We start from the raw sequence: 19,903 nt of genomic DNA, 5'->3' as shown, positions 1-19,903 counted from the left end.
TGAGGGGTTAATGATAAGTTCACAGCACCCCCTGATTCAGTGCTTTAGACTTCACAGGAAGCAATTATCATTTCGTCAAGTGTCACCTGTTGCATTAGTAGTATCACTGCTATCAACAACAACAACAACAACAACAAAAACAACAACAACAACAACAACAACAACAACAACAACAACAACAACAACAACAACAACAACAACAACAACAACAACAGCAGCAGCAGCAGCAGCAACAACAACAACGTCTGTGGAGAGAGGAGGAAAACTTGGAATAAACAGCAGCACCACCACCAGCACCACCACCACCAGTAACAATTTCCATTACTAGTGTACAATTTCGTATGCATTAGTATTTCTTCTCTCTTCTTTCTCTTCTTTTCTTTATTATCATCATTATCAATTCTTTTTTTTTTCTTTATTATCTTATATTATGATTATTTCTATCATTTTTGTTGTTGGTGTTGTTATTATTGTTGTAAATCTTTTTTTCTTTTCCTTCTTATCATTGCTAGAACCATAACCATCAAATTTCACTACATTCTTTTTCCTAACTTCCATGAAGCGCAACCGTACGTACGTACTTCACATTTCATCCATGCACTAACGTAAAACTAATGCATACACTGTTCCCAGGCAGACTCCTCCACTTCACACAAAGCAGACAAGTAAGGACGAAGGATGCACATGTACACGCCACCCTACAAACGCCCTTGATTATATCAACAAAAACTTAGTTGCCTTCATCACTGCCCTCCCTCAAACCTGCCACTCACTAATGTAGGGACGCAGCTCTCCATTCTACTCCTTGATTACTGGCAATACGCTACCAAACACAGAGATAAGAATTGGGTTTTCTTGCTTTGACGATTCCTATATTCTATGTTTATCTTTCTTTTTTTTTTTTTTTTTTTTTTTTATTAAAATTGTTATGAATAATCACTTTTATGTTTAGTTTTATTTGTTTTCCTAATAGTAGTAGTAGGAGCAGTAGCAGTAGCAGTACCAGTAGCAGTACCATTAGCAGTACCAGTACCAGTACCAGTAGCAGTACCAGTACCAGTACCAATACCAGTAACAGTAACCGTAACAGTAGCAGTAGCAGTAACAGCAGCAATAGCAGTAGAAATTTTAATCACGTTCTGATAACGCTTGAATTACCAATAGCAGTACCAATAACAGTAGCAGTAGCAGTAGCAGTAGCAAAAGCAATAGTAGTAGAAATTTTATTCACATTTTGGTAACGCTTGAATAACAATTATTTCATTCACCACGTCAAAAACTTAATGAAATTCCGGAGATAAAAATCAGGTTTCGTTTCCACCAACCATCGTATCCTGTAAGTCATGGTCATGAATGAAACACAATACAACATCCCATGAGGTAATGTTTTCCCTAAACCAAACTAGTTAAGGAATAAATGCAGTGTTGGCCAGGATGGTAACAGACTTTCGATAAAATGTGAATATATTGCATTAGTCTGTATTCTTTATGTAGAAGCTAAAGATTCGCTAAGGCTATGCCGTAAGAAAAGTGAGAAGCCACCACGTCGAATTTAATCATACAAAACAACGAAAAAAATGAGTGAAAAAAATAAATAAATAAATAAAAAGACAACGCAGGTGCCTAGCGCTCACAAACAGTTGAATACAGGAGAGGAAAACCCATGAGGATCGATGTCACCAAATGAATCTATAACACTGCCATGCTTTTCAACGTTAGACAATCGTAAGGTAAAGACAATTTAGATTCAGAAAAGCTAACCACATTACTCTTAAATGTAAGAAATAAAACGAAAAAAGAAAAAAAAAGAAAAGAAAGGAAAAATAAAAGAAAGGGAAGACGGAAAAGGAATTGAAATAAAAAGATAAAAGAAAAATATGCAAAACAATTTAATCTTTTACTAAGTCATGTATATATAACGTAATTATGTATATATTGTATGTCTTACACAATAAATCTTAAACAACTAAGTCATTAACCCCTATTCCCGCCCCCCACGTCCACACACACACACACACACACACACACACACACACACACACACACACACACACACACACACACACACACACACACGACCTACTATATCTGTTATTCTCGTTCGTCCCCCAAAGATACCCCAGGCGCGAGATACATGAATGAGTATCTTTCCCTCCGCCTTCACTTTTTGTATCTACAGCGAGGCCCGTCATGTCCCATCATCCTACGAGGGGCAGGAGGCGGAGGCGTGGCGACGATCATGACTGAACAACACCGGCCTCATGCAAACCGTCGCTGGCCGCGGTGTGGATAAGAGATAAACGGGATTTTGAGAGAGAGAGAGAGAGAGAGAGAGAGAGAGAGAGAGAGAGAGAGAGAGAGAGAGAGAGTTGGGTGGTTTGAGAGGAAAAGAAAAAAAAAAAGGAAAGGAAACTACAGTGACGAGTTACACAAACAGTGAAAGCTTTTGCCATTGTAAACAAACCAAATCGTCCCCTAGCTGCCTCCACCCATACCTCTCTATGTTACTTTTTCCCATACTCTCTTTTCAATTTATTTTTCATCTTGCTTTTCCTCCCTCTCTCTATCCTCATCCTCATCCTTCGACATAGAAGTGACATGTTTTCATATTGTTTTTCTTTTTCTATTTATTTGATTTTACTCATAGATAGAATAATTTCCCGATTGTCTGACGTATAGAGTTCACCAAAGGATGATTTTTTTTTTTTTTCATCTTTTCTTATGATTCTTTCTTCCATACTGAACTGCGCTTTTTTTTCTTTTTGTTTCCGTGTCAGCGTAAGGTAAAAGAAATGTTGGAAAGAAGAAGCTTTGTACTATAGTGTTTTCTCTTCCTATATAGTACTTAAGATAAAATTGCTTTCCCAAAACGCCAGAAAAGAACCCGAGCCAATTGCGGTTCGGTTGTCCAATGTAATTCTATGCAACCTTCGTCTTCTTCTCTCTTCTTCTTCTTCTTCTTCTTCTTCTTCTTCTTCTTCTTCTTCTTCTTCTTCTTCTTCTTCTTCTTCTTCTTCTTCTTCCCCTCCTCCTCCTCCTCCTCCTCATCCTCCTCCTCCTCCTCCTCCTCCTCCTTCTCCTCCTCCTTCTCCTCCTCCTCCTCCTCCTCCTCCTCCTCCTCCTCTTCCCTTTCTCTCACATTCTTCACTATGTTAAAATATTTTGTTCCCAGCAACCTGACTCTTTTCCACCGCCTTCATTTCTTCCCCTGTCCATAAAGTAGAAGTACCCATCACGTTCTCGTTACAATAATAAGCCTTATTGTGAACATAAGAACGTATACTCACTCTATGTAAGACTCAATGATTTCTGGAGCATTAAGCTCGCCACTCCCTAGTTTTTTTTCCTTTTACTCTACATTTCCATTATGGTTTTCGACAAGGACTATTGAATAAAAACGTATTTCCTTTTCTTTTTCAGACAGAAGGTGGAGAATACTGAGGAATGATTAAAGTTACACATAAGTTACGAGGTTGTAATGAAACACAAAACTCTTGATACTCGAATGGCGGGGACAGTCATTGAAGTAGACCAAGCTTGCCCTTACACTTGTCATAAATGTTCTGGAAGAATGAAATTATATCGGTCTGAAAAAAAAAAAAAATCAGCATTGTTCGGGCAGTTTTTAAAGGCACTTTTGGCGCTGGAATGTACCCGGGATTAAAACTTCCAGAGCAGCTTCATTAGGCAATTCAGCTGGTCCACTACATACCAGGCAGACCAACAACATTTAAATACACGCAAGCATAGGACTGCAGGGCACTACAGGGATGCCATAAACGACTGCAACGACGATGAGCCCCGCAAAGCATATATACAGTTTTGGTCGTACAAGAATTGTTTTAGTGGCAGACGCAAAAAGCGCCCTACAGAGTCCAACACAGAGGAACAAACAGATCCTATAGTGAAACAAGATATGACAGCTCTAATTCTGCTGAGATACTAGGCCACAAGCAAACAACCAACAGTAAGCATTCGTCGCTAAAACGATAGTGGTTTTTTTTTTCCATCCTCTATTTCATTAACGTGGAATCACTCGGACCTTGTGCTCCTCTATCAAAGGTGAACCCCGCTCAGACCTTAATTCGTGCTTTTTTGTCTGCATGAAGGACCAAAACTACTCTCCTCTCTGGCAACAACATATAGGCTAATATACTTCTAAAATAATTGCGGGATACACTAGTGGAGCTTAGAAATGCTTCGATTGCACACACTAGTTTCTAATACTATTTTAGAACTAATTGTTATTACATGCACACGCCCTAGTTTGTAAATTATTTTAGAATAAACTATTATCACATGCGCATTTTGATAATGTCGAAATGCATCAATAAACATACCCATCAGTAGTACGAGTGCATGTGAGGTCACAACAAAGACACCAGCAACTCACACTGGCGCCTGAAAGCGAAAAATAAAAGGGTACAGCTGGGAAATATGATGCACAAGAGAGAGAGAGAGAGAGAGAGAGAGAGAGAGAGAGAGAGAGAGAGAGAGAGAGAGAGGTTGAGGTTGTTGATCACACACACACACACACACACACAGCAATAAGCGGCTTACAGTATGTAGGTAATCTCTACTTTCCCAGAGCCCTGGGCATATAAAGAACCTCCATTAATGCCGTAACTCTCGTTTAAGCCTGAGAGAGAGAGAGAGAGAGAGAGAGAGAGAGAGAGAGAGAGAGAGAGAGAGAGAGAGAGAGAGAGAGAGAGAGATAGCAGTATCAAATAATACCGAAAGCATTGGTGACAGTTTAATTTTCTAGTGTAATTTTTGTGCTATTAAAGAATCACAGTAACTGAGTACAGAAACGCGAGTCATATACGAAAGCAGGCTCTCTCTCTCTCTCTCTCTCTCTCTCTCTCTCTCTCTCTCTCTCTCTCTCTCTCTCTCTCTCTCTCTCTCTCTCAGGCTTAAACGAGAGTTACGGCATTAATGGAGGTTCTTTATATGCCCAGGGCTCTGGGAAAGTAGAGATTACCTACATACTGTAAGCCGCTTATTGCTGTGTGTGTGTGTGTGTGTGTGTGTGTGTGTGTGTGTGTGTGTGTGTGTGTGTGTTTTCGAGATGTATCAGACGTTTGTCTTGCTTCGTTGCATAGCGTCATTTGTTAATCTACTTTTTTTTTACCTCGCTTAGTTTATCCCTCACGATGGTCACTGCATTGGAGCAAATCCCTCCCAAAAAGCACGCGAGAGCAGAATTGCTAGTCTTCCAATCTTGCCACAGAGGTGATGTTACAACTTCTCAACTTACGTCCTCTACTTACTTATGGCTTAGTGGCTAAACAGAGGCTACACCATAAACCCACCAAGCTTAGGACTTGAATCCAGGCTAATCAAAAGTGAGCCAAGTACACTACGTAGTCCATTTACAACCGAGTTGCTACTCCCCAAAAAAGCTTTTTTTTCAAATCCATGAATTTAGATTAGTTACACCTTACTTTTACTTTATACACAACTGTCTTGTATGTTATTCGAGCATTTAAAACAACAAAATAAAAAACAAAATGGATTTCTCATAATACCACTTTCCGCAGCATAGGTTAAATAAAGTCGAATCTTGAGGTTGTTGATCAGCAGACTATTCATTTCAAGTTCATCCGTGTACATAGTACTCATCGCTATCCTGCTCAGGAGGAATAGGAAGGCCAATGTGGCCAGTCATGTTCAGCAAGAGGGACGTGGGAAGGGCCATGTTGCATGGGATGCGATGTTGTGACGCCGGTGGATGCTGCTTTAGAACTGTGACGCCTAGATATGATCCCACAGTTTATAATTATACATCAATGAATTCTGAAAAAAAAAAAAAAATTGTCTTGGGTTCGTGTTTGTCGGGCAACATTCGTGTGAGTCGTTCAGTTGTCATACTGTGGTTGTCTGTTGTCGTCAAACATCGTACTGTTATCGATGTACCTTCGAGTAACATCTTAGCTTTATCGTGAGGGTCGTGTGACCATCGTGCTAGTGTCATACCAGAATTGTGAAAAATTATTGATAGCAACATGATATATCGTTAGATGGTCGTCCTCTGTTCGTTGTAATCTTAGTAATATGGTGTGATCATCCCACAGTTGTCGTATGACTGTCTGGCAGCTGTCGTGAGCTGTGGGATTCGTTAGTTATCGTGCAAAAAGTGCAAGTCATGTTGTGTGGGCTGTGGGGCACGGGCTTTATTTTTTTCCGCGATTCATCATCGAAAAACCTATCGCATCACTTTCGGGTGTACGTTCTTGTGATTGCCGTTTGGCATTCATTGTATTCGTTGCATGGTCGTCGTATTCGTGCTTGCCCAAAAATTGTACGACAATCCAGATGACAGCACGATAATTGACCGAAAGCCAAACGATGATGGAACGATGATATAACAAACCTACCATAACAATAACACAATATACCACGGTCTATCATAATTGCAAATCGAGTCTTGGAAAACAATAACACGATAAACACGATAATAAGTCTATGAAGGTTATGTTGGCCTCTCCTGTAGTCATGAAATGCAGTGTAATGACCAAACGTAGCCCTGGTTCCAGTGCCTTCCTACAATTTGTGTCCTGTGTACTTATTCGAGGTAAGTCGTTTTAATATTTCGTTGAACATGGCGTGATTTACCAGCAAGTAATATTTGTAGGATTCAGTCATGTTCTTAGATGGTGTAGGATTCAGTCATGTTCTTAGGTGTGACAGATGTTGGTGGTAGTTCACTCTGCGCAAAGCACGACCTAACAAACCACCTACAGGCCTTCCTTCTTCGTTTCTTCCTTGGTTATTTGTCATTATCGAGCAGGTGGGTTAAATAAAGCTGAATCTTGAGGTTGCTGATCACCAGACTATTCATTTCAAACATTTTAGTACTCATCAGAGTCCTGCTGTTGAGCTGCTGGAAGGCCCATGTGGCCAGGCATGTGTAACCATCGTGCTAGTGACGTACTAGAATTGTGAAAAATTATTGATAGCAACACGATATATCGCTAAATGGTGGTCCTATGCTCGTTGTTATCTTAGTAATATCAATGTGCCCATCTCACAGCTGTCATGTTACTGTCTGATGGCTGTCATCAGTGTCGTGAGCCGTGAGATTCGTCGGTTATCGTGTAAAAAGTGCAAGTCATGCTCAATCGTACGGCGTTCGCCTCTCATCGTGCTGTGTGAGACGTGGGCTTATGAGCATTTGATCATCCCGCCTCTGGACTGGACGCCGCAGTCAGAGGGATAAGCAGATCACGAAGAAAATTTGACTTAACGACAAAATCACAACACTAACCAACACTCACAAAACACACTAAAATACAAGAAAATACGTGTGAAAAAAATAATAAAAAGTGGAGTATCCTTTCGAGAAAAAAACAATAAACAACTACTTTAAAAAAAACTCCAGAACACCTGCAGCCTCCTTTATCAACCGAACCGGTCCTGTCGTCGTTTCAAAACATTTACAAATATCTCCATGAATACATAACATATTTGCATGATTTCACAAACACAAACGTAGCCTTACTTTCCCTTACTTCTCAAAACACGGCAGGCTGAGACAATACATGGTTCACAATCTATTCCGAGGACCTAATCCCTCTGCTCTTCACCCAGCCATTACAGTTTCGTTTCACATTACACAATAAAATCACAAATAACTCAGTAAATACAAAACAAAGGCAGAGAATTTTTCACACAGTTATTCTTACTTACCTCTTCCTCCTCTTCACAACACATTATGGTGAACGATTGACTGCTATGGCGAAATTCTAGCTTCCCCCGTACGACAAACACACTGACACAGATGAACAGCGCTGGTCATCATGCGCCTGCCACTGACGCACTGACGCCACCGTGTTTACAACTTAAACTTTACATTCCTTCTCTCTCAAATGATGATGTGAATTAATTTTCAGTCTTCTCTTCTCTAGCCTTTATTTTCAACACTTACAACTAATTAATGATATTCATTATATATATATATATATATATATATATATATATATATATATATATATATATATCAAGGAATGCAGGGAAGCCAGTGGAAAATGCAGTAATCGTCAGTAACATTTATTCCGCGACGTTTCGCCCTCTTCAATGGGCATTTTCAAGCTACAAGGAGTACACATATTTAGTAAACATTAAAAGGTGTCATTAATAAAATTTGCTATAAAATATTGCATGACAATTAAGAATACAACATGAGAACTAAGATTATTAAGAATACATATTAAAACTAAAATAATAAAACAACTTACAAATATAAAAAAAAAAAAAAATGGAAACAACTAAAATATAGCTACCTGTTGATTCAAGAGGACAGGCGAGAGAACTAATGAAACAAGTACTGGATTTTCCACTGGCTTCCCTGCTTTCCTTGATTTTAAACAAGACGAACTTCTTTGCATATATATATATATATATATATATATATATATATATATATATATATATATATATATATATATATATATATATATATATATATATATATATATATATATATATATATATATATATATATATATATATATATATATATATATATATATATATATATGTGTGTGTGTGTGTGTGTGTGTGTGTGTGTGTGTGTATCATTAGCTTTATTTTTTTTATTGTATTGATTTTAGATAAGACTGCATCTCTTAAAACTAAGTTTCATCGCTCTTAATGTTTTCAAGGGTGAACTAAACTAAATATTGCCTTGGTTCTGACACCTCGCAAATATGACAGAAAACAAGTAATGAAGGAGTAAACTAAACTAAATATTGTCTTCCTATTGTAAATATTGCACAGAATGACAGTATCGAAGGAGGAACTAAGGCTGACCAGCTGGGGGTTAGAGGAGGAGGAAGGGACGCGAAGGGGAAGATGGAGAGAGGGGCACGGGATGGAGACCGGAAGACGAAAAGATGGATGAGAAATTATGAAGGATGACGAAAAGATATAGATAGATAGGAGGAAGAGAAGAAAGTCTAATAATTATAGCTTATTAGAGCTGAAGGTGGATGGGGAAAGGAAGAGAAGTATGGAGATTCCTTCCCATCTTTTCTTGAGCCTAAATTTTTCAAGCATGAACCTGATATTTCTGGTTCTTTCCTGGCTACCTTCCTTATAATTTTGCTTATGTTCCTTTTGTCACAACAGTTCAGTTTGTAAATTGATAGTTCGAATATTCCTTCGCTACATATGCTTGCTCACCTTTAAATTACTGCTCGAGAGAGATGCGATTATAGGTTGAAGGACATTCCAAATCGATTATTACGTTTCAGCAGAGTTCCGGCAGAGTTACTACAACTTCATTATCTAATTGTAACACGTGTTGAGGAATGTTGATGAAAGATTTGCTCCTTAAAAGACGATCGCTAACTCTCTCTCTCTCTCTCTCTCTCTCTCTCTCTCTCTCTCTCTCTCTCTCTCTCTCTCTCTCTCTCTCTCTCTCTCTCTCTCTCTCAATTCTAGTGACATATTAATACCATTTCTACACTCAAAAGGCTTTGGTGGAAGTGACTCAGAATTTCACGAGTGTCTTCAAGGTTCCAGTGACAGAATCAAACGACTGCACTGGTGTTTCTATGACTCCAAATCATCTCATTACTGAACTAAAGCCATAAAACAGAACCACAGAGGCAGGACTACGTTATCAAAGGTGACCAAGGCCTTATTGTGTCTCATTGTTGATTTAAGGCAAGTCACAGCCAAGGGATAACTCAGGATAAATCATCAAATGCCTTCTGTTCCACTTTTAAATGTCTGAGCGAAAATGTTAAGCTTTATAATTATTCTATTGTTTGGGGGGCGGGGGAAGGGGTTATTTTTTATGTTATTTACCTATTTAGCATTTTTCTTATTTTTATGCAAAACGTCTGAAGTGGGGGCTGCCCTGTCCCTATTTATTAACATAACCTGCCTTATCTCTCTCGCACTATTATAAGCCTGTCTTACCTCAACTTGCAGCCGCGTCACTAACTTCTCATCATATCAGCTGTTCAGACACAGCTACCATGGCCAGGTTTAAGTTTGGCGAAGGTTTAGATGAGGTGGGGGTGGTGTCGACTTACCCACAGACTCTGCCGCCATTGGATCTCGCTTTTATCAACTATTTCCAACCTTATCTCTTACTATTATAGGCCTGTCTTGCCAGAACATGCCCCTGCGTTACCAAGTTTTCACATCAATTATTCAGATACATCTACCATGCCCAGGTTTAAGTTCGGTGAAGGATTAAGGGAGGTACAAAGGGGAGTCGACCTCTCCACGGCCCCGCCTCTATCTTGGATATTCCTGTCTGGATTCCAGGATTATTTTCATTTCTTTTTTATTTTATTTGGGATGAATAGTAAGATCTGATGGTCTCTACAACTATTTTGTTGTGTTTGAAGTGTTTTCTGTGCTTGCGGCTTACAGGTGTTGTTGTTGGTGCTGTTTTTTGTGTTAAATAATGGTATTTTTGGGCTCCAAATGTTCAGAAGCGTCGAAAGGATTTTTTTGTTTGAGCCAGTATCAATTTCTTTTTATTTTAAAAAAATCGTTCATATGTTTTAAAGTGTTTTGCTTTCCTGGTCATTGAAATTAGTGTAGAGTAGAATTGTTTTAACGAATAGTTTTAACGTTCTAACAATAGTTTTATTATCACTGTGAATTATTCATATCTAGCTCTAATTCACTATAACGTATTGAAAATACTTCATATTTTTTTTTTTTAAGCGTGTTTTGTTCCTTTGAAGTGAGACTGGGCGGACATTTCGCTCTTTTTAAAGAGGGGCCAAGGTATTTATATTTCTTTTTGAAAAATCTTAATTATTGAGGTCTGGAATATCTTCATATTGCTGGTGTTAGTTAAAGTATGTACCAAATCAGAATATGTAAAGCATTTGAGCCTGGCGGCATTTTTTCGAGGGGGAATTTTTTAAATTAACGTACAAATCAACCCTCCATTAACGTGAGGGTTACGTTCCTGGAGACCTCGCTTTATTCAAAATCACGTTATTCAAACATAATTTTCCCATAGAAAACAATAGTAGGGGGGGGGTTACGTTCCTGGCCACTGGGAAAATCTGCCTATTTTGGGAATTTTCTTACTCAAACCTTAAAACCAAAAACTATAAATACATCACAAGGTCACGGAAACAATAAAGACATACGTTCTCATTTTTAAGTACATTACATTTGTAAGTCACTAACATAACAAGAACACGTCGTAACACTCACCATCTCTTTGTTGATGCTATAGTTGTAAATAACAGGTGTCACTAATCACGGATAATGTCCTACATGCTGCAGACAAAGAAACTTGTCATAAACAAAAGATTGTCACTTTTTATTGCCGTTTTTAACTTAGCAAAATTGCAGTTAAAAGCAAGTTAACAAAACTTTTTTTTTTCTAAATGCCGGAGTTTAAGTCTGCCATAATACAAATAAAAACATAAGGTATTTTCTTTGGGGCCGCCGTGGTACAGTGGAACCATGCGTGCTTTGAGGTCCGAGGAGTCTCCAAGCGCACGGGTTCGAATCCTGTCCACGGTCTGAGTGCAGGATGGGCTTCCTCACTCAGGGCAACGGTTTCCTAGCGGGTGGGCTTTGAGATAGGAGGTACAATAAAAAGTATCCCCTTTAGCCCATAAATTCACGTGAAAAGCCCACATGGTATAAAAAAAAAAAAGTAATAGGGCCTGTGATCAAAGTACATTTCTCCATGAACTTATCTTTCAAGAATGGTGATTATATCAAAACCTACTATATAGAAATCCCATTTTGTTATCATTCCACCTCCTCCTCAATGAGCCTTACAAGACCTGGCAGAAAAAGAAATTTCAAGAAAGTATGTAACTTTCTTGATGTTCACATATCGATACCACCAGAGAATGTGGATCTCGCCTTGCGAGATCCACATTAAGAAAACTTTGAATTAAGACTAGCAGACGGCAGCAGTGGATAGCAGTGGAAAAAAATCTAACATTCATTGTCCTATAGTGTATACATTCCCCATCATAATTGATCTAGTCATGTAGGATCCACATTCACACAGAACAATTACAACTAAACATAATCACCAGCATGGTATACCCAGCCAGGATCTATACATACGGTGTGCAAAAAGGATATGAAAGCTGCAGTGTAGCAATACAGTATTCCTTCATTTAGGCTTAATTCACATTAGGTCAGGGAGAATACACTTCATTATACTTACTCTGGATGTGGCAATAAGGCATGCCACTGGAGCTGCTGAGACACAAAGCAGCCCTCTCATTACCCTGTGTTGTCATCACCAGGTCTTGGTTTTGATATTGGTATGCTGTACCGGTTTCTAAGGCTGCGTTTACACCAAGCGCGTCGCGTCGCGTCACGTCACGTCAAATCATCATGACATGACGTGACGCGACGCGACGTGCTTGGTGTTAACGCAGCTTAGTCTCGGAAAGACTAGATGGGAGTTACGTCACCTTGAGGGCGAGGCGTGTCTCATCTTGCTCCTTGTATCAGATGGGCGGAGCCTAGTATACTCCTATTCTGTATGGTTTAGTCTTCTATTGTGTATTATAGTACTGTGGCTCTTAATGTGATGTTAGCAAGATGATTGAGGAGGTTCGGCAATGTAGCATTGTAACGTAGATGTTACAGATATTGTATAAAAGGAGGTACCGAGCCAATATGGGTGGTCAGTATTAAGCAGGAATAGTATTAAGCTGGAAGTGAAGTAAGCAGTAAAAAGGAACGTTGAGTTAGTGGGAAGTGTGATAAGTGCAGAATCAGTATTAGACTTGCTGCTGTTGTATTCACTTGAAAAAAAAAATTAAATAAATAAACTCCACAATTTCTGCCCAAGTGAGATATACAGACATGACAAGCAGGCCAGCTTAACTCTGGTATCAGGTCGTGGTGACGACATGGCAGTGTTATGTACGAAGCACGGTGAAGAAGTTGTGCACACGGGGTGTCGTGACAATTGATGTGTACAAGGAAAACACACGTGCCCAGAAAAACAATATTTCAACGATGATATATATATATATATATATATATATATATATATATATATATATATATATATATATATATATATATATATATATATATATATAATCGTTTTTTTCTTGTTGCTGCCGTCGTTTTCCTTTTTTTTCTTTTTGTTTGCTTTTTCTTTTTCTTTCTTTTATTTTTGTGTATACATACAATGGAACCATGCAGGTTTGGGGTCCAAGAGGTCCTCAAGCGCACGGGTTCGAATCCTGGTCACGGTCCGAGTACAGAAAGAGCTTCCTTACTCGGGGTAACGGATCCCTAGCGGGTGGCCTTTCAGATAAGTGGTACCAAAAAAGTACCTCCTTTAGCTCATTAATTTTCATGAAAAACCCACTTGGCAAAAAATAAATAAATGAAAATTTAGATTTTTTATTCATCTGAACATATTTATCATAAGGACTAATACTGAAGTCAAACATCTCAAAATCTATCTTATAAACAGAGTATAGCTTCATTAATAGTTGCATGTTAAGGTCCGAAAAGAAGCTGGATTCTATGTCTGAGTCAGATGCACCAGTTCGATCCTTGTGATGGAGACGCTGTATATGAAAGTCACTCAGTTGAAATTTTTTGTTTCTATTCCTAAGTGAAGGATAAGCATACGAGGTGTTAATGGTGGCGTGGACGTGCTTTGGGGAGAGTTCAGGGAGACCCGTTATATGCACAAGATAATTTGACTCTAGTTCAATTGAGTCTAACTTCATGATGATGGAGTACCGTTGATGGCAAGGAGCACACGTCATGTAGTAGGGGCGCCAGTGCTCGTTATATTCCCACACTGGAGTGACAATCAAGTATTCTACAAACTCCCTGAAGGTGGGCACATCCTGATATCGCTGTGGTTTAGGATGCCGCCGGTGATTCTGGATAATGGAAGAGCCATACTGGTCTCGAAACCACGAAAATTGAGTATGCTCTAGTCGATTCAGCAACTTGTCTCTGTCAACAAAAATGCAAGTAGAATTACTAAAATAGTAATCATTGATATTTCGTAAAAAAAAAACAGTCAAAAAAGTTATATCAGTTTTCTATGTGAAGCTCTTCCTAACATCATTGTAAAACCGTGTGTGTGTGTGTGTGTGTGTGTGTGTGTGTGTGTGTGTGTGTGTCTTTGCTTGTATGGCGAGTGCTAACCGGGAATGAGTAGGTCGGGGCGCTAAGGATACCTTTGATGTAGTGTGTTGTGGTGTTGTCGTATAGTATGGTGTGTGGTAGTGATGGTGGTGGTGTGATGTGGTGCGGTGGTGCTGTACGTAGTACGTGATGTTATCTGGTGTGTGTGTGTGTGTGTGTGTGTGTGTGTGTGTGTGTGTGTGTGTGTGTGTGTGTGTGTGTGTGTGTGTGTGCATGTGTAATTCACCACGGTCGTCTGCTGGTCACCCAGCCAGTCTTCCCCATTACGGAGCGAGCTCAGAGCTCATAGACCAATCTTCGGGTAGGACTGAGACCACAACACACTCCACACACCAGGAAAGCGAGGCCACAACCCCTCGAGTTACATCCCTTACCTATTCTACTTCTAGCTGAACAGGGGCCACACATTAAGAGGCTTGCACATTTGCCTCGCCGCTTACCGGGACTCGAACCCGGCCCTCTCGATTGTGAGTCGAGCATGCTAACCACTACACTACGCGGTGTGTGTGTGTGTGTGTGTGTGTGTGTGTGTGTGTGTGTGTGTGTGTGTGTGTGTGTAATAATAATAATAATAATAATAATAATAATAATAATATACGGTTTGTTACTTTGGCAATGTAAAAAATTACGCTGAAAATGTACAGGGGGGACACTAAGACAATGAACTGAAATGCTTAACCTAACTATGGATATAACTTAACCTAGAATTCACTTATTAATTTACTTATTTATTTAAGGCTCGCACAATAGTGGGCACCGCGCTAAGTCGATACCGATCAGTGCGCGGTGTGTGTGTGTGTGTGTGTGTGTGTGTGTGTGTGTGTGTGTGTGTGTGTGTGTATACAGTCAACTCCCTGCTTGATGATGACAACATTTTACCTGTAAGCTGAGAGCAATCTTTGAAAAGGGTGCCTGACAACCAGAAAGGCAGTGAAGGAAGAGAGATCCTCTTGAGGTGAAGGGTGTGGCATGAGGTTACGAATGACAGAATGCAGTTGACCACGAGGCACAGATTGTATGAGATCATCCCTTCCCAGCACCCGCAAGAAGCCGTGCACCAGAGAAGTGGATGCTACCTTTGGTACCTGTGGAAGAGCAATGCTTACTATGTATTGCTATTATGCGATCTATTGGATGCCGATCAAATTTAAGTGAAAATGAATTTTTCTTTTCAATCCTCAACAAAAGAAATAAAATAAGCAATAATGTTTTTATTTTAAAATATGTTATACGTTCTATCTCTTCGACAGTAAATTTTTGTAGCTGCTGACTTGCAATTTGATTCTAAATCGCTGATGAGGAAGAACATGTACTTGTAAGTACGTACATACTTGTTGACACCTTTGTCTGCAGCAAAATCATGTAAAATCTGACGATGTTTATTCCAAGATTATTCAGCTGAAGACATTTTGCCCATTATTCCATCATCCATCACTAGAAAGCAAATGAGGAATGATAATATATTAGAAAATCATACGAGTGGAACAAAAAAAGAGAGAAATCCACACCTTGCACCAGATAAGGCGGTGGTAACGATGTACTAGCAGGTCGAGATAAGATAGACTTTGGTTCACTGATGTCCAGTTGGCAGGGGTCCCCACCCACATCCTGCATGGTAGAAGTAATAGCATTACTCACGGAAATCATGGAGAAGGGAATGAGCATAGTAGTACAGTCTGGTAGTGGATCAAACTCCACTCACGAGTATTGCTGGAGAAGGGAAGTGCTGTAACGCTGACACATCCTCTCCACCCTTGCGCTGCGCTGTACCATCCGCTGCCCGATTATCTCCATCTGCCAGAAGCATTATCACTCCTTCAGAAGCATTGATGATATCAATAAATATCATAAAAAAAAAAAACACAATCCCTAATGTACATGCACTTTCATTTTAGATGTTAGTCTATTATTTGTAAATATATATATATATATATATATATATATATATATATATATATATATATATATATATATATATATATATATATATATATATATTTGTATTTCATTCCATAACAAATTTTTCTTTCTTATCCAATGATAAAACGACAACAGAGAGAGAGAGAGAGAGAGAGAGAGAGAGTACTTACAACTTTCAGTTCTAGATTGACTTACAATCTCTGTTTCGAGAGATGTGGTGGACAACACGGAGACGAGACCAGCTCCGAGGATAAGGATGGCTGCCGTAATCATCACTTTAGCTCCACATCCAAGTCGCCACGTACCTCTGTTCCACGAATCCAAGACCATGCATGCATGCAAAATAATAAGCGCATTTGTGTGCATCTTCCTTGAGAAAATAAAGAAATGTATCCACAAAATATATATATATATATATATATATATATATATATATATATATATATATATATATATATATATATATATATATATTATATATTTATATTATATATATATATATATATATATATATATATATATATATATATATATATATATATATATATATATATATATATATATATATATATATATATATATATATATATATATATATATATATATATATATATATATATACATATCCACGTGAATTAGTATGCAGTACTTTGTAATGGAATCACATCAAAGTGTGTGTGTGTGTGTGTGTGTGTGTGTGTGTGTGTGTGTGTGTGTGTGTGTGTGTGTGTGTGTGTGTGTGTGTGTGTGTGTGTGTGTGTGTGTTTACTATAAATAAATTAAAGCTTCATACCCAAAAAAATGAAGTGGCAGGATCCAGCCCCAGTACAGTGCAGAACCAGTGGATTTGTGCCCATAGCTGGTTCGGCACCACTGCTCGCTCGCCATCTTGACACGAAATGACTGAGGAGGCATTACCATATGAGGAAAGTGACTCTGCTCGGATTAGCAGTGTCAGCAAAAATTAATCATATACAAACTTAGCCCTACAGATGCACACATGCTACACCTGCTACTCACCAGCACCTGAACGGCTTTGCTTCAGTTTGCGTGTGTGTGTGTGTGTGTGTGTGTGTGTGTGTTATATATATACATATATACATATTTATATATATATATATATATATATATATATATATATATATATATATATATATATATATATATATATATATATATATATATATATATATATATATATATATATATATATATATATATATATATATATATATATATATATATATATATATATATATATATATATATATATATATATATATATATATATATATATATATATATATATATATATATATATATATATATATATATATATATATATATATATATATATATATATATATATATATATATATATATATATATATATATATATATATATATATATATATATATATATATATATATATATATATATATATATATATATATATATATATATATATATATATATATATATATATATATATATATATATATATATATATATATATATATATATATATATATATATATATATATATATATATATATATATATATATATATATATATATATATATATATATATATATATATATATATATATATATATATATATATATATATATATATATATATATATATATATATATATATATATATATATATATATATATATATATATATATATATATATATATATATATATATATATATATATATATATATATATATATATATATATATATATATATATATATATATATATATATATATATATATATATATATATATATATATATATATATATATATATATATATATATATATATATATATATATATATATATATATATATATATATATATATATATATATATATATATATATATATATATATATATATATATATATATATATATATATATATATATATATATATATATATATATATATATATATATATATATATATATATATATATATATATATATATATATATATATATATATATATATATATATATATATATATATATATATATATATATATATATATATATATATATATATATATATATATATATATATATATATATATATATATATATATATATATATATATATATATATATATATATATATATATATATATATATATATATATATATATATATATATATATATATATATATATATATATATATATATATATATATATATATATATATATATATATATATATATATATATATATATATATATATATATATATATATATATATATATATATATATATATATATATATATATATATATATATATATATATATGAATTTACTGTGACGACGTGATAAGTTGTGTAATGTTCACACTCGCAAAACTGAAAACATTTTGAGGAAGAGTTGATTGTTCATGCATGGAAACGCGTCCTAGTAAAGTGATTCTGATCGATATAATGATTTTCGTGGCCTGTGAGCATAGACAGGGCTAATTGTAAAGGTCTTGCAGTTTTCCTATAAACAATACTAAATACAGTCTGTTGGGGAAGGGATGTTCTGAAAATTAATGAAAAATTCAACACCTAAAAAATAAAGAATGCTGCGGAATACACCTTGTACACTTTTCTTCATTCACTTAATTTCTAGTTAACATATAACATAACATAAATAATAGGATAACAAAGGGCCACCAGGGCCCATCTAGGTTATCCTGTATCAGTCGCACAGCGACCTCGTCATCAATACTTAAAGATACACTTACAAGTACACAATACATTATATACTAATTCTAAATATTTAGCCCATTAACAGAGCTAAGTCCTGTAGCGAAATCCTCTACAATTTGTGGTCCCCATACATGGGGATCATGTCTCGTTTAACTATAGTAAATTTCTTATAAAAACTATCATGCAGTGCTATACATAATTATAAATCTAATAAATGTAAGTGCTTATCTAATCTGTTTTTAAACATTGTCAAACTAGTGCTATTTACAACCGTTTCTGGCAATGCATTCCAGAAGTCTACCACCCTATGACTAAAGAAATATTTTCTTATATCTAACCTGCAGCCTTGCTTTCTAATCTTCCTGCCATGATTTCTAGTCCTATTTCCCTCCTCTAAGGTAAAGAAAGATCTCACATCTATGTAGTTTGTATCTGAGAACATTTTAAATAACTCTATCATATCCCCTCTTATACATCTCCTCTCAAATGAAAACATGTTTAATTCCTTTAATCTATCTCTATACTCCAGGCGCTTTAATGCTGGTATCATCCTAGTTGCTCTTCTCTGAACTGCTTCTAACATGTTGATATCCCACCTATAGTGGAGTGACCAGGCCTGTATGCAATACTCTAAATGGAGCCTAACATAGGAATTATATAAGCTACGCACCACTTCCTTACTTTTATAACTAACATTTCTATCTATAAAACCCAGGATCATATTTGCCCTATTTCTTGCTTCTAAGGTGCTTAAAAGGTTGATGCACTTCAGTATATTGATAAAGATGTCCCATTTACGAGTACTAACACGCTTTTCTGATATAAATCAGCTTTTTTTCGAAATCTTATCTATTCTATATTCTTTTCATTCAGTATTCATCGCTGTGACGTGCGATAAGAGAGAGAGAGAGAGAGAGAGAGAGAGAGAGAGAGAGAGTCTTCTTACCTTTGAGTCCATTGGTTTGAGTCTGGATGGGACTAGTTAGTTAATCCACCAAATGTTGACAGCTCCGATATCTTGACGGAGGAGGCAATGCAGATGGTAAAAATAAATAAGAGAGAGAGAGAGAGAGAGAGAGAGAGAGATAAAGAAAACGTACTGAAGTAAGGAA

The 19,903-nt window shown here is 36.2% G+C and overlaps 1 protein-coding gene across 1 annotated transcript; it reads right to left on the bottom strand.

Annotated features, from left to right (window-relative positions):
- Nucleotides 1-13,124: 13,124 nt before the first annotated feature.
- Nucleotides 13,125-19,879, bottom strand: LOC123505405 (carbohydrate sulfotransferase 10-like). The gene is made up of 7 exons (XM_045256638.1): nt 19,738-19,879; nt 16,853-16,962; nt 16,255-16,366; nt 15,842-15,933; nt 15,648-15,747; nt 15,019-15,224; nt 13,125-13,944 (listed from the first exon to the last, which is right to left on the bottom strand). The coding sequence occupies exons 1-7, from the start codon at nt 19,747-19,749 to the stop codon at nt 13,191-13,193; spliced, it is 1,386 nt and encodes a 461-aa protein (XP_045112573.1). The 5' UTR covers nt 19,750-19,879; the 3' UTR covers nt 13,125-13,190.
- Between the last annotated feature and the right edge of the window lie 24 nt (nt 19,880-19,903).

Source organism: Portunus trituberculatus, chromosome 18 (genome assembly GCF_017591435.1).
Source record: "Portunus trituberculatus isolate SZX2019 chromosome 18, ASM1759143v1, whole genome shotgun sequence".
In the NCBI taxonomy this organism is placed as follows: domain Eukaryota; kingdom Metazoa; phylum Arthropoda; class Malacostraca; order Decapoda; family Portunidae; genus Portunus; species Portunus trituberculatus.
This window is presented reverse-complemented; position numbering and strand designations above follow the sequence as displayed.